A 12233-nucleotide genomic window follows, 5' to 3' on the forward strand; every position below is an offset into this window, starting at 1 on the left:
CACATAAGGGGATCTAAATTAATATATAGAATCTTGAGATTTGAGAAATAGTCATAGGAATACATAAAAGTAATAAAAGAAATATAAAAAACATTTTAAGAACCATTAAAAAAGAAGACAATTATTTTCAGGGGTAATTTGAAATAATAAAAAGAAACACATCATATATAAGTGTAGGAAAGCTATATAGAGAAATAATAATAGTGGAAGCCATATATCTAATAGGCTTCCTTGAGCAAACTACAGCTAAAATGCATATTATAAGCACGCTTTAACATATATATTTGTTTATACATATATATTTGTGCTGCACATAATTGTAGCAGTGCGGTCAGGTTGGGGGTATCCTAGACTATAATGCCGTAGGTAACAACTATGAATAGGATAGCCCCAAACTGACAGCGAAAAACTAAAAGTGATAAAATGACATTTTAAAAACCAATGATATTGTCATAAAAAATTAAATAAATCAAAATCAACGTTTAAGCTTTGGGGGGTTAAAGTTTGTAGATTAAACACCCATTCCATTTCTAATCTCCCTAAAATATTTTTTATATTGCCACCTCTCCAGGGAAATTTACATTTTTTGATTCCTATACATTTAAGAAATTTGGGATCCCGATTATGTTTAAAAAAATGCTTGGACACAGAATGGTTGGGATATCCGTTTTTTATATTTCTGCAATGTTCTGCTAATCTAGTTTTAAGACATCTGGTGGTCATACCCACATATTGGAGGCCACAAGGGCACTCCAGTAAATAAATAATGTTGGTGGTATTACATCCAATAAAATCTTTAATAGTATAGTTTTTATTGGTAATATTAGATTTAAAACTAGTAACTTTAGAGTGTATAGAAGGGTCGGTGCTCTTTCATACAATGCATCTTTTGCATTTTTAAAATCATATAACTCCATCTAAAAAGGTATGTTGGGTATTTTTGATTTCTCTAGTGTAATTATTGGTTAAGATGGATCTAAAATTAGGTGCACCTCTAAAAACAATTTTAGGTTGTATTGGTAAAATTTATTTTAAGAGATCGTCTTGTCTTAAGAGATGCCAATGTTTTTTAATTGTTTTTTTTAATAAAACCACTTTTGTTATTATAGTTAAAAAATATAGGGAGGGTGGGAGCTTCTGTATTACTTTTATCCTTGTAGGTGAGAAGGCTCTCTCTAGATTTATCTTTCACTGTTTCTATAGTATTATCCAATTTTGTGGGTGAATAGTTCTTTTCCATAAATTGTTTTTTTTTTAAAACAATGATTGTTCGTTAAAATCATCAATATGGGAACAATTTCGACGTATTCGTAAAAACTGACTTTTAGGTGCACTCTCAAACCATAGCTTGTAGTGACAACTAGTATTATCAATTGCAGTGTTGGTACATACTTTTTTAAAAAAATGTTTTAGTGTGTATAGTGCCTTCCTTGATAAAAATACTTAAATCTAAAAAATTTATTATTTCTTTACTATATTCACATGTTAAAACAATCCTCTGTTGTTGGAATTAAGATGTAATATAAAAGAATGAAGTGAGTCCTCCGAGCCTTTCCATATAAAAAACAAATCATCGATATATCTAAAATAGGAGACCAGGTTATGCTCCCAGGCATGCCGTCCCCAAATGGCGCTGGTTTCCCAGTCTGCCATAAAGAGGTTGGCATAGCTGGGAGCAAACCTGGTCCCCATAGCTGTCCCCCTCTTTTGAAGATAAAAGGAGTCATAAAACCAAAAATAGTTATTAGTTAAAATGATGTCTATCCCTTCTACAATAAAGTCAATTTGAGTATCTGGAATAATTTTTTCTTTGGATAACATAGTTTTGACTTTTTATCCTTATCATTTTAAATCAGCTCCACTCGTGATGTTCGAAAAGTCTGTACTAAGAGATTTCAATAAAATTAAGTACAATAAATATGATACACAAAATCTAAATGCGCTAGAAAAAGAGCTATTAAACAATTGCAAGAAGATAAAGACATTGTCATCAAACCTGCTGACAAGGGTGGAGGTCTAGTTATCCAATCTAGTTCAATGTATGTTAAAGAAGCCTATAAACAATTGAATGATACTGCAGTATATGAGAAATTATCTAGGGACCCCACATCCTCTATACAGCAAAAAGTAATTACTTTTCTACAAAAAGGACTAGATGAAAATATTCTAAACAAAAAAGAATTCGATTATCTGTTTATAAAAAATCCTCAAATTCCAGTAATTTATTTCTTACCGAAAATACATAAAGACGCCAAACACCCAATAGGCAGACCTATTGTGTCCGGGATCAACTCTCCGCTGTGTAATTTATCTCAGTATATAGATACCTTACTACAACCAGCAGTAAAACTTATGAAATCTTATTTGAAGGACTCAATGTCACTATTGAGATTTTTAAATAGTTAAAATTATCCCTCATCAACTTGGATGCAATGCTGTCAAAACTATGTTATCCAAAGAAAAAAGAATTCCAGATACTCAAATTGACTTTATTGTAGAAGGGATAGACATCATTTTAACTAATAACTATTTTTGGTTTTATGACTCCTTTTATCTTCAAAAGAGGGGGACAGCTATGGGGACCAGGTTTGCTCCCAGCTATGCCAACCTCTTTATGGCAGACTGGGAATCCAGCATATTTTGGGGACGGTATGCCTGGGAGCATAACCTGGTCTCCTATTTTAGATATATCGATGATTTGTTTTTTATATGGAAAGGCTCGGAGGACTCACTTAATTCTTTTAATTCTTTTATATTACATCTCAATTCCAACAACAGAGGGATTGTTTTAACATGTGAATATAGTAAAGAAATAATTAATTTTTTAGATTTAAGTATTTTTATCAAGGAAGGCACTATACACACTAAAACATTTTTTTAAAAAGTATGTACCAACACTGCAATTGATCATACTAGTTGTCACTACAAGCCATGGCTTGAGAGTGCACCTAAAAGTCAGTTTTTACGAATACGTCGAAATTGTTCCCATATTGATGATTTTAACGAACAATCATTGTTTAAAAAAAAAAAAACTATTTATGGAAAAGAACTATTCACCCACAAAATTGGATAATACTATAGAAACAGTGAAAGATAAATCTAGAGAGAGTCTTCTCACCTACAAGGATAAAAGTAATACAGAGGCTCCCACCCTCCCTATAATTTTTTAACTATAATAACAAAAGTGGTTTTATTAAAAAACAATTAAAAAACATTGGCATCTCTTAAGACAAGACAATCTTAGAAGGAGCATAGGTTTAAAAATAATTTCAGGAAGTATTACTTTGCAGAGAGGGTAGTGGATGCATGGAATAGCTTTCCAGCTGAAGTGGTAGAAGTTAACACAGTAAAGGAGTTTAAGCATGCGTGGTATAGGCATAAGGCTATCCTAGCTATAAGATAAGGCCAGGAACTAATGAAAGTATTTAGAAAAATTGACCAGACTAGATGGGCCAAATGGTTCTTATCTGCCATCACATTCTATATTTCTAAGTCGTTGTTGATAAATGTCATATTTTTGTGCTTTGTATTGATTAGCATGTGGATATTACTGATTTTTCGAACGCACTGACCTAATTCTGACCGCATTTGACTTTAGCAAATCTGAATTCAGTCATTTTCATAGGAATTTATGCATTTGGACAAAATAAGTTGTTTAGTGAGTAATCCACATAATGAGAAAAAAAACCTAATGAAAACAGAATAAGTTGAGATAGTTGCTATGGATACACAGAACCTTAAATATAAATCGTATTTATGAAGACCGTAGAGATTAATAAGACATTATGTTGGTCCTTGAATAAATCAATTTTATAATATCTTTATTACATTTCAGCTTCTTCCCCTGAATTCATATTATTTTCCAAATTAGTTAATTTAATTTTCAATGAACAATCCAGTTAAAAAAATATATATAAAGAGAGAGAATGTTACAGTGCAGTATAATCAGCAAAGGGGAAGCTAAGTGCATTCTAAACTATAATTAACGTTTGGATTAACTGCAGTGGTGGGTGGAAAATAACATACAAGATGAAATGTTTTAAAACATAAAATCAGAAGAAACAGTATAGAGAAGTTGGGGAGTCTTAGCACCCACAATGGTTAATTAGATTGTTTGATTAGAGGAATATAGCTGCCAATAAATAGGACACTCAAGGCTGCTGTTATAAATAATTTTGTAATAAATAATTTAGTTTATTTATTTTTGATAATCTGTATTTGTAAAGAATCTTTCAATACAGAAAAGAAGTGGATATATGATATAAACATAGGGTAACAGAAGGTGGGATAGATGTTTTTTACAAGGAGGCCAGAAAGTAATGTCAAGGACATATAGCATTATTATATCAAAGATCGAAATAGGACAGCATCACATTTAAGTTTGCGATCAACAGGGATTGTTTTTGACCAGCAGATGTAGCAGTGAAAGGGAATGGTCCTGTGTTCTAGTGGAAGGTCAGGAGTTGGGTAATAACTGCAGTTTAATCGCAGATCATTCCTGCTCTACATTGTCATACCCTTCCAACGGGGATCCTTCACTGGGGTGCTCAAGGCTGCTGTTGATCCCTCTTTTTCTGTATTATGTTGGCATGCTTGAAATTGAAACTGATGAAGGGATAAAGAAAGGGATCCCTGGAGCAGGCTGAAACAGTTTCCAGAGTCCATTTAGACTTCTGCTGTGTATGAAGCGGTGTCCAAAAAAAAAAAGAAAATTATTATTACTACAGAGTAGCTTAGGGCCTGTCTGCTTAGTTATACTCCAGACCTTTCCTTCAAGATGGCTGCGGTGTCAAGGGATGCGCTGCTCGGTATGCTGCAGGCCTACCTGTCTTCACATGAATAGAGTTCCCTGGAAGAATTGATGGCCGGTCTTCCCCAGGCGCGGTCAGAAGAGGAGCAGCCGGTGGTGGAGAGTCCTTCCCTGGCCAGCAGTAGGAGGCCAAGGCGTTCCAGGCCTCTTACTCGCCTTTCCCCAAGTCCGGTGCGACGAGGCAGCGGATCGGAGGTCAGGACCAGCGGGCGGCAGTCGGCCCTGGAGCATGGTGCGGTGAGCGGCGGATCCCGGGCTTCCAGGAGGCGGCCACGGGTGAAGAGGTCGGCGGTGAGGCAGGCCCACTGTGGCGGAGCGCGGGAAGATCGCTCTCGAAGTCCTCCTTCTCTTCCGGTCCGGGAAGTGACGGAGCAACATCGGACGTCTGGGCGGAGCTTCGAGGCGCCGGACGTCACGCGGGGCGCGTACGTAACAGACACACGTCGCAGAGTACGGACGTCACAGGCCCCGTCATCATGGAACCCGTAAGTGGAGGTAATTTCGGTGCCGGAGCCCCAGGTGAGCCGAGAAGGGGCTGAAGATTGCGAGCCAGAAGCAGGAGGGAGTCGGGGATTGCCGACCAGGAATCCAGCACCCAGGAGAGCCAGCAGCTGGCGGGCCGGGCGGCTGCAGGAAGACTCAGACTCAGGATCCCAGGAGGAGGTGGAAGACCAGGACCGGATGGCTGTTCATGGCGCTTACCCTCTCGAGCGGCCATGGCGCTTACCCTCTCGAGCGGGCTACCGTGGCAGCTCCAGTAAGCAGTGAGTTGGCCTGCGCTAGCATGGCAGGGGGACAGGGCACGTTAGGGGGCTCCCTAGGACAGGATCAGGCTGTTCAAGGGGAATTGCTGCGTTTGCATGGCAGTTGTGGACAGGTTGCCAGGGACCGCTGCGCCTAGACCAGGGGGTGATGCGCACAGGGTGCTGGAGGAGGCTCAGGCCAAAAGGGCCCAGGCATGGGGGGGAGGGGGCTTTTGCCCCTCCCTGCCTGGATGTGAATTTCCCCTTTGGGAATGCATGTCCCAGTGGAGACTCGTGATAAGATCTTCAAGGGGGAGTTTGTGGACTTCCTGTCACTAGTTCCCCCGGAAAAGGATTCTGTGGATTGGCCATGTCGTGGCGATCCACATGATCCTGAGAAGGGTAAGCAAATCCCACATACGTTTGGGAACTGGTTACAGGGATTCACATTTTTTTCTAGTATCCTGACCCGTCGGTTTCCGGATAGGGCCGGCGTTGTTCGGTTACCTGGACCTGATTTGGGATGCGTATAAAGTGTATGGGGGGGTCAGAGCTGGTTCCGTTACAACCAGCAGTTCCGACAAAAGATGACGGCGTGTCCTGGATTGGACTTTAGCACACAGGAAGGAAGCTTGTGGCTATTGCTCATGACCCCTAGTCGTCCCGCGTACTTTCCATGGGCCTTTCGTATGATTCATCACCTGTCCTACCCCGCTGGGAGTTCAGTGAATGATGACATCGATAGGGAGTTCAGCAGGGTGCGTTACTCCTCTTTTGGTTAGGAGTGCAGGTGTGGGGGCCCTCTTGGCAAAATCCGACATTGAATCGGCATTTCGGTTGTTGCCGGTTCACCCGGAATGTTTTCATTTTCTGGGCTGTCAATTCCAGGGCTGCTGTATTTCCTGTTCCTATTTTGAAACATTTACATCATTTTTTGAGTGGGTCGTGGTGCAGTTTTCGGGTATTGATTCATTGACGCATTATCTTGACAACTTCCCGTTTGTGAGTCCTCGGGAAGGTGACGGGTGTGCCCAGTTATTGTCGTCGTTCCGCTTAGTAGCCGCTTGTTTTGGCATGCCGGTGGCGGACCAGAAGACAGAAAGACCGTCCACTAAGTTGTCGTTCTTGGGCATCGAAATTGACACAGTGGACATGGTTTTTCGTTGGCGGACGAAAAGCTCATTGTGCTGCTGAGGCAGGTGGATTTGGTGAAATCTGCTCGGAAGGTTCAGTTACGCACGATGCAGGTATTGCTGGGTCATCTGGCCTTTGCGTGCAGGGTTTTGCCTATGGGTCGGGGCTTTTGTCGGTGTCTGTCCTTGTCGACGGTTGGTATTAAGGAGGCGCACCACTACATTCGGGTGACGGCCAAGTTGCGGGCCGACCTGCAAGTCTGGAGTGCCTTCCTTGGGAAATATAACGGACGGTCATGCTGGTTGCGTTAAGCGGTGTCCAATACAGAGCTGGACCTCTTTACGGATGCCTCAGGATCGGTAGGTTTTGGGGCCTTCTTTCGGGGGCAGTGGTGTGCGGTGGCTTGGCCGGCAGATTGGCAGGGGCTGGACGTGATGCGTAACCTTACGTTTTTCGAACTTTTTCCCATAGTGTGTCAGGGTACCTGAAGCCTCTACCTCTAAGAGAGGTAGAGACTTAGAAGTTTATCCGTCCGGACGGCATGTCTCCTCGGTTCCTCGCGGTTCACCCGGTCTTGCAAACGCCGGCCGCGAGGGAGCCACTTCCTTTTATACTAGGAGGCTCAGAGGCCGACGTCATGACGCCAACCCGGAACACCCTGTCACTCAAATCAGTGGAGACGAATCAGGACTCGCCGGAGGCGTGTCTTCTCTCCCTAACCAGCATACTTAACAGTGGCTATCTCATTCACTCATTGCCCTGTCGTGGTTCTAGTCCGCCTAGTCACACAGTGCTTTGTTATTCTCTTGTCTTTTGGTTCCGACCCGGCTTTGATATTTACTCTCCTGTCTTTCTGTTATCCTTGACCCGGCTTGTCTCTCGCTTACCTGTCTTCTCGTTCCCTCGACCTCGGCTTGTCTCTGACCATTCTATCGTAGTTTTACGTTAAGTCCGGCCATTCTAAGGACCGGTATACGTATCTGCTACTCTTTGTACTCTGCGTGTTGGATCCCTGACCCGATCCTGACATAGTGGTGGCATTATGGGGGGAAGACTTGCGGAATCGGGTGGTGTTTTTTCACACGGACAATATGAGCATGGTACATGTGATTAAGCGATTATCATCTGCGTCTCCTCCAGTTCTGGCTCTCTTGCGACATCTAGTTGCTGTTAAGCTTACAGTTTAATGTGTGGATGCAGGCTCGGCATGTCTCTGGGAAATTGAATGTCGTGGCTGACTCTCTTTCTCGGTTTCAGTGGGACCGATTTCGGGAGTCGGCTCTGGGTGCGGATCGAGAGGGTCTTCTCTGCCCTTCGTACTCATGGGACCTGGTTTTGGAGGCTTGATGTCCTTGGTGTCAGACTCATTGTCTGCCCCTTACGTGGAAAGCTTACAGGTCAGTATGGTAGGTTGGTTTGCACTGGTGGATGGGTTGGTCCGGCTGTCGTCGGAGGCGGCCCAGTTCGAGGTGATGCTACACTATCTGAATAGGTTACTGGAGCAGGGTCACTCATATGCAGCGGCTGAAAAAGCGTTGTCTGCTCTTTCGTTCCTGTTTCACTTTTTGGGATGGCGAGACATTACGAAGGAGTTTTGCTTGCAACGGGTTCTGCGGAGTTGGAGGAGTCGGCGGCGTCTGGACCAATGTCGGCCGATTTCTGTGGATTTGCTGTGGCGGTTGATGGGAGCGTTGCCTAGTGTCTGCGGTTCGGGTAGTGAGAGTCAGTTATTTCAAGTTGCATTCCTCCTGTGTTTCTTTGGTGCTTTCCCGGTGGGGGAGCTCGTCGCCCCCAATCGTCGGGCGGTTTCCCCTCTATTGTTGTCAGATGTGCGTTGGTCGGATATTTCTGTGGACTTACATATTTGCAGGTCTAAGACGGATCAGGCCGGTAGTGGCGTGTGGCCCCGGGTTGGTAGTACTGGGTTTTGGGGGTTCGGTGTGCAGCGATTAGGTAGATGGTCATCCAGGAGATATCAATTGTTATAATTTGTTTTGGGGTGTGCGCCCCGCTATGTGTGGATATTAGGACACTTGTTCATATATGGGGCCGCTAGGCGGGCAGAGTCCTACGGACGGAACCTGGGGATTTCAGCGGAATTAGCAAGGGTTCGTTGGAGGAGTATTCGGGGTTTGTCCTGGAAGAAAGTTTATCCAGAGTGCGTTGCCCTTAGCAGGTTCGTGTCCGGAGCTGTCACAATCCTTATACATGCATGGGGTAATGATTTAGGTAGAGTTAGAACGGTGGATTTGGTGCACTCGGTCAAGCACGACCTGGCCCGGTGTTTGGCTCTATTCTTGGAATGTACGTTGATATGGTCCGAGATTGTTCCCAGTCTATGCTGAAGGCCTTGCCACATGCCAAGGGCCTGGAATGGAGCAGTTTCTCGGTTTGTGCGTCGACTTGGTGGTGTGTCGGTTCGGCATGTGGAGCTGGAGGGGGACAATCGCAACTTGATGAGGGTAGACGGAGTGCACCTTAATCAAATTGGTTCAGACATTTTTAATGTGGGTCTTCAAGCAGGAATAGAGCGGGCGCTGTCTGCGAGGGGCGCGATGCCGGAAAATGGGAATGAGGGCAGGCATTATGGTGGTGAAGTTACTGGCCAGTGCAAGTAATGCACAAGATAAGGCTTTGGGGAGTTGCAGCCTGCTAGGGCTGATGGCAGAAGGCAGGCTGTACGAACTCTGGAAAGACTCGCTTTATCTGGCTGACAGGTGGTAAAAAGCTGGCTGTGTTTAAAAGTTGAAAATAAAGCTGTGGCCGTTGCCCTTATCCAATACTCAGGTGTCATGTCGTTACTGGGGGTAACGGGTAGACTATTGGGTCAGCAGTCAAGAGGGAACTCCTTGCACTGTAGCCTACGGAATCTATGCAAGAAGCATATATGGTTATAGTGTCCCTTAAATAGTATGATGAACTATGGTATACGATGCATTTTTTATTGGAATCGATAGTGTATGTGAAATATGTAAAATACTGCAATGCAACGATAGGAACAGCAGAAACATTGAATTCACAGCCATGTGCAACCACTGAAGATAGCTTGTCTATTCTGATTCATGTTGGATGCAAATTATTCTACCAATGTAATGATGTCTGTTATAAAGAATTAAATGACAGGCTGGCCCTGAGAACCATTTCTACTTGAAAAATAAATCAAACAAGACGTAAGTCATAACATACAAGAGGACGAATCTGGGACACACATAATAGGTCATAAGTATCACAAGCCCTGCAGAATCCTTCAACCAAGAAAAATTTTAAAATATGAGCAAAATACATTGTTCTGCATCATATCAAGCTAAATAAGAGAATTTAAAAAATGTCCAAGCTCTTGTTGCTCACCCAAAATTGTCTGGTCAATACTAAATCTCCAGCCCATGTTCCCCTAAGTAGAAATTTTATAGACTGCCCCATGTGGTCATCAAATGAAATATTAGAAAAAATACAGTACTTTTTTTTTTTTATTGGTCGATGAATAAAAAAGTAGGTGTGTACAGTTAGTATATATTTTTGGTTAAGTTAACAAGAATGATATAGGATTTCCTGTGTGCAACGTCTGCTTTTCATCCTTGAATAAGTCTGTTTTTGGTGTCAATGTCCTGTCTTTGCAGGTTGCCTGAGGCCGTTGGTTCTTCCTCACAGTTACGTCAATATCTCTGAGTTTGACTCGTTGTTTCCGGTGGGAAGGGTGGTGTTTTACCAGTGCTTTCCGGGACACAAGCTGGAGGGTGCAGAGTATCTAGAATGCATGTATAACCTCATCTGGTCAGATGAGCCTCCAAGGTGCCTCGATGTGGAAGGTAAGTCTATTGTCCATTTCATAAAACAGGTCCATCTTTTAGCTACGCACTTGGGATGTTATTTCTGGGATGCATGGTAATTCTAGGATGCAGTATGTTAGTGGAGCAGTCACCATGCAAACCTATGCTTCCCATAATTGCTTGTTGTACATTGTCCCACATATGTATATTTGTTTTATGTAACTTCTCAAATATGCAGGTGCACATCAATATATAACAGAGCAGATAATCGCATAATAGCCTTATGCACATCTAACTGAATAGAATATTCTATGCAACAACATTCAAATGAGTAAACATAGCTTTATAAAAAATGTTACCCATATATCTATAGGTTCCCATAACAATAAATTTGTATATTATACATTTTAATATATAATATATTTGTGCTCGGAATTTAAATACGTAATGGATAGTAACTGTGAGCAAAGTTGGTTGTGGTGTGCCGAAACCAACGTACGAGTGGGCCTGTAAATAAAAGAGGGCCCACCAAGGAGAATGTAATTATAACAGGGTGTAGGTGGGTGGGAACAATCAGCTGAAAGGCAGAGGTGATTAGGGGCTGGGAGTTTAAGTAGGGGACTTACTCCTCCCACAAATTCAGGCCTCCACAAGTTCAGGCCTTTTAACTTGTGCTCGGAATTTAAATACGTAATGGATAGTAACTGTGAGCAAAGTTGGTTGTGGTGTGCCGAAACCAACGTACGAGTGGGCCTGTAAATAAAAGAGGGCAAAAAGATAAATTCGAGAAATACACACTTTATTGCATTTTTTACAAAACCAAGTTGCTGAAAGCTTGGCGAAGCTCTTTCTCCGGCTGTGGAATATATGCAGTATATATGGAGGATTTCCACCGCCCCAGTCTCTTGATGATATGGACCGGTGTGTTAGTGCTAGAGGCTGCTCCTATACGGAAGGAGTGCCTAGAGAATGCAATCGGGTTGTGTCCGAGCTTAGATAACAGAATTCTGATATGAACCATCAATTTTGCTGTGGTTAACGGGTGCCCTTGTAGTGTTAAGAGCGGAGAGTCCAGTAGGTGACCGTGCAGAGTTGACCGTAGGTGGTCTAGTACTTTTACCGGACACCAGGCATTATCAGTAGGGAAGAGAGGAATTATAGTAGGGTGTAGTGACCGGTTGGTTTTCGTTGTAGGGATCGAAAGTTGGTAGTGATCCTCTATTTTAGTGAGGTGTGATATTTTAAGTCTTAGCTTCGTATCTCCTTGACAAATTACGGTGAACTCTCTAGGTCTGAGAAAACCGTAGAAAGCAAGATATAAAGCAGATTTGATCACCGTATTTGTGCCGATGTCGAATGGGGCTGTGTCAAGGAGATTGCTAAGTGACCTGAAGATAGGCCCATCTATAGGTAATCTAATGGTAGAGAGTGGATGTGAAACCTTTGATATTCCTTTCAAAACCTTTTTGACGGGGTATGAAGACAGGAAAGGTGTGTTGTTAGGAAAAAAAAGGTGAGGCTGTGGTGCTGGACCCCCGTGAGATATAGTTTAATGGTGTTGTGAGATAGTTTAAGGTGTAGGTGGAAAAAAGAGGCAAAAGACACCATGGTTTGAATAGAGAAGTCATCTTGTAATCCGAACTCTGCTGTGAATTTATTAAATATATTAAGAGCCCTATTGTAAGTGATAGCCGTGTTTGGTGATAATGCTTGGTGAGTGAGTGCTCTAGCGTGGTTCAAGAGTGTGCTTAATCCAGGATTAGATCGTGGAACCGTGGT

General features: G+C 42.7%; 1 protein-coding gene across 2 annotated transcripts in view; it reads left to right on the forward strand.

Annotated features, from left to right (window-relative positions):
* The window catches only part of SUSD4 (sushi domain containing 4), a 239144-nt gene that overhangs the window by 167012 nt on the left and 59899 nt on the right, over positions 1 to 12233 (forward strand). For both annotated transcript variants that reach the window (XM_063441423.1, XM_063441422.1), the window contains exon 5: positions 10305 to 10493. In XM_063441423.1, coding sequence (XP_063297493.1) covers positions 10305 to 10493 — 189 coding nt within the window. The remainder of the gene's footprint in view (positions 1 to 10304; positions 10494 to 12233) is intronic.

The sequence above is a fragment of the Pelobates fuscus genome, chromosome 2 (assembly GCF_036172605.1).
Source record: "Pelobates fuscus isolate aPelFus1 chromosome 2, aPelFus1.pri, whole genome shotgun sequence".
NCBI lineage: Eukaryota > Metazoa > Chordata > Amphibia > Anura > Pelobatidae > Pelobates > Pelobates fuscus.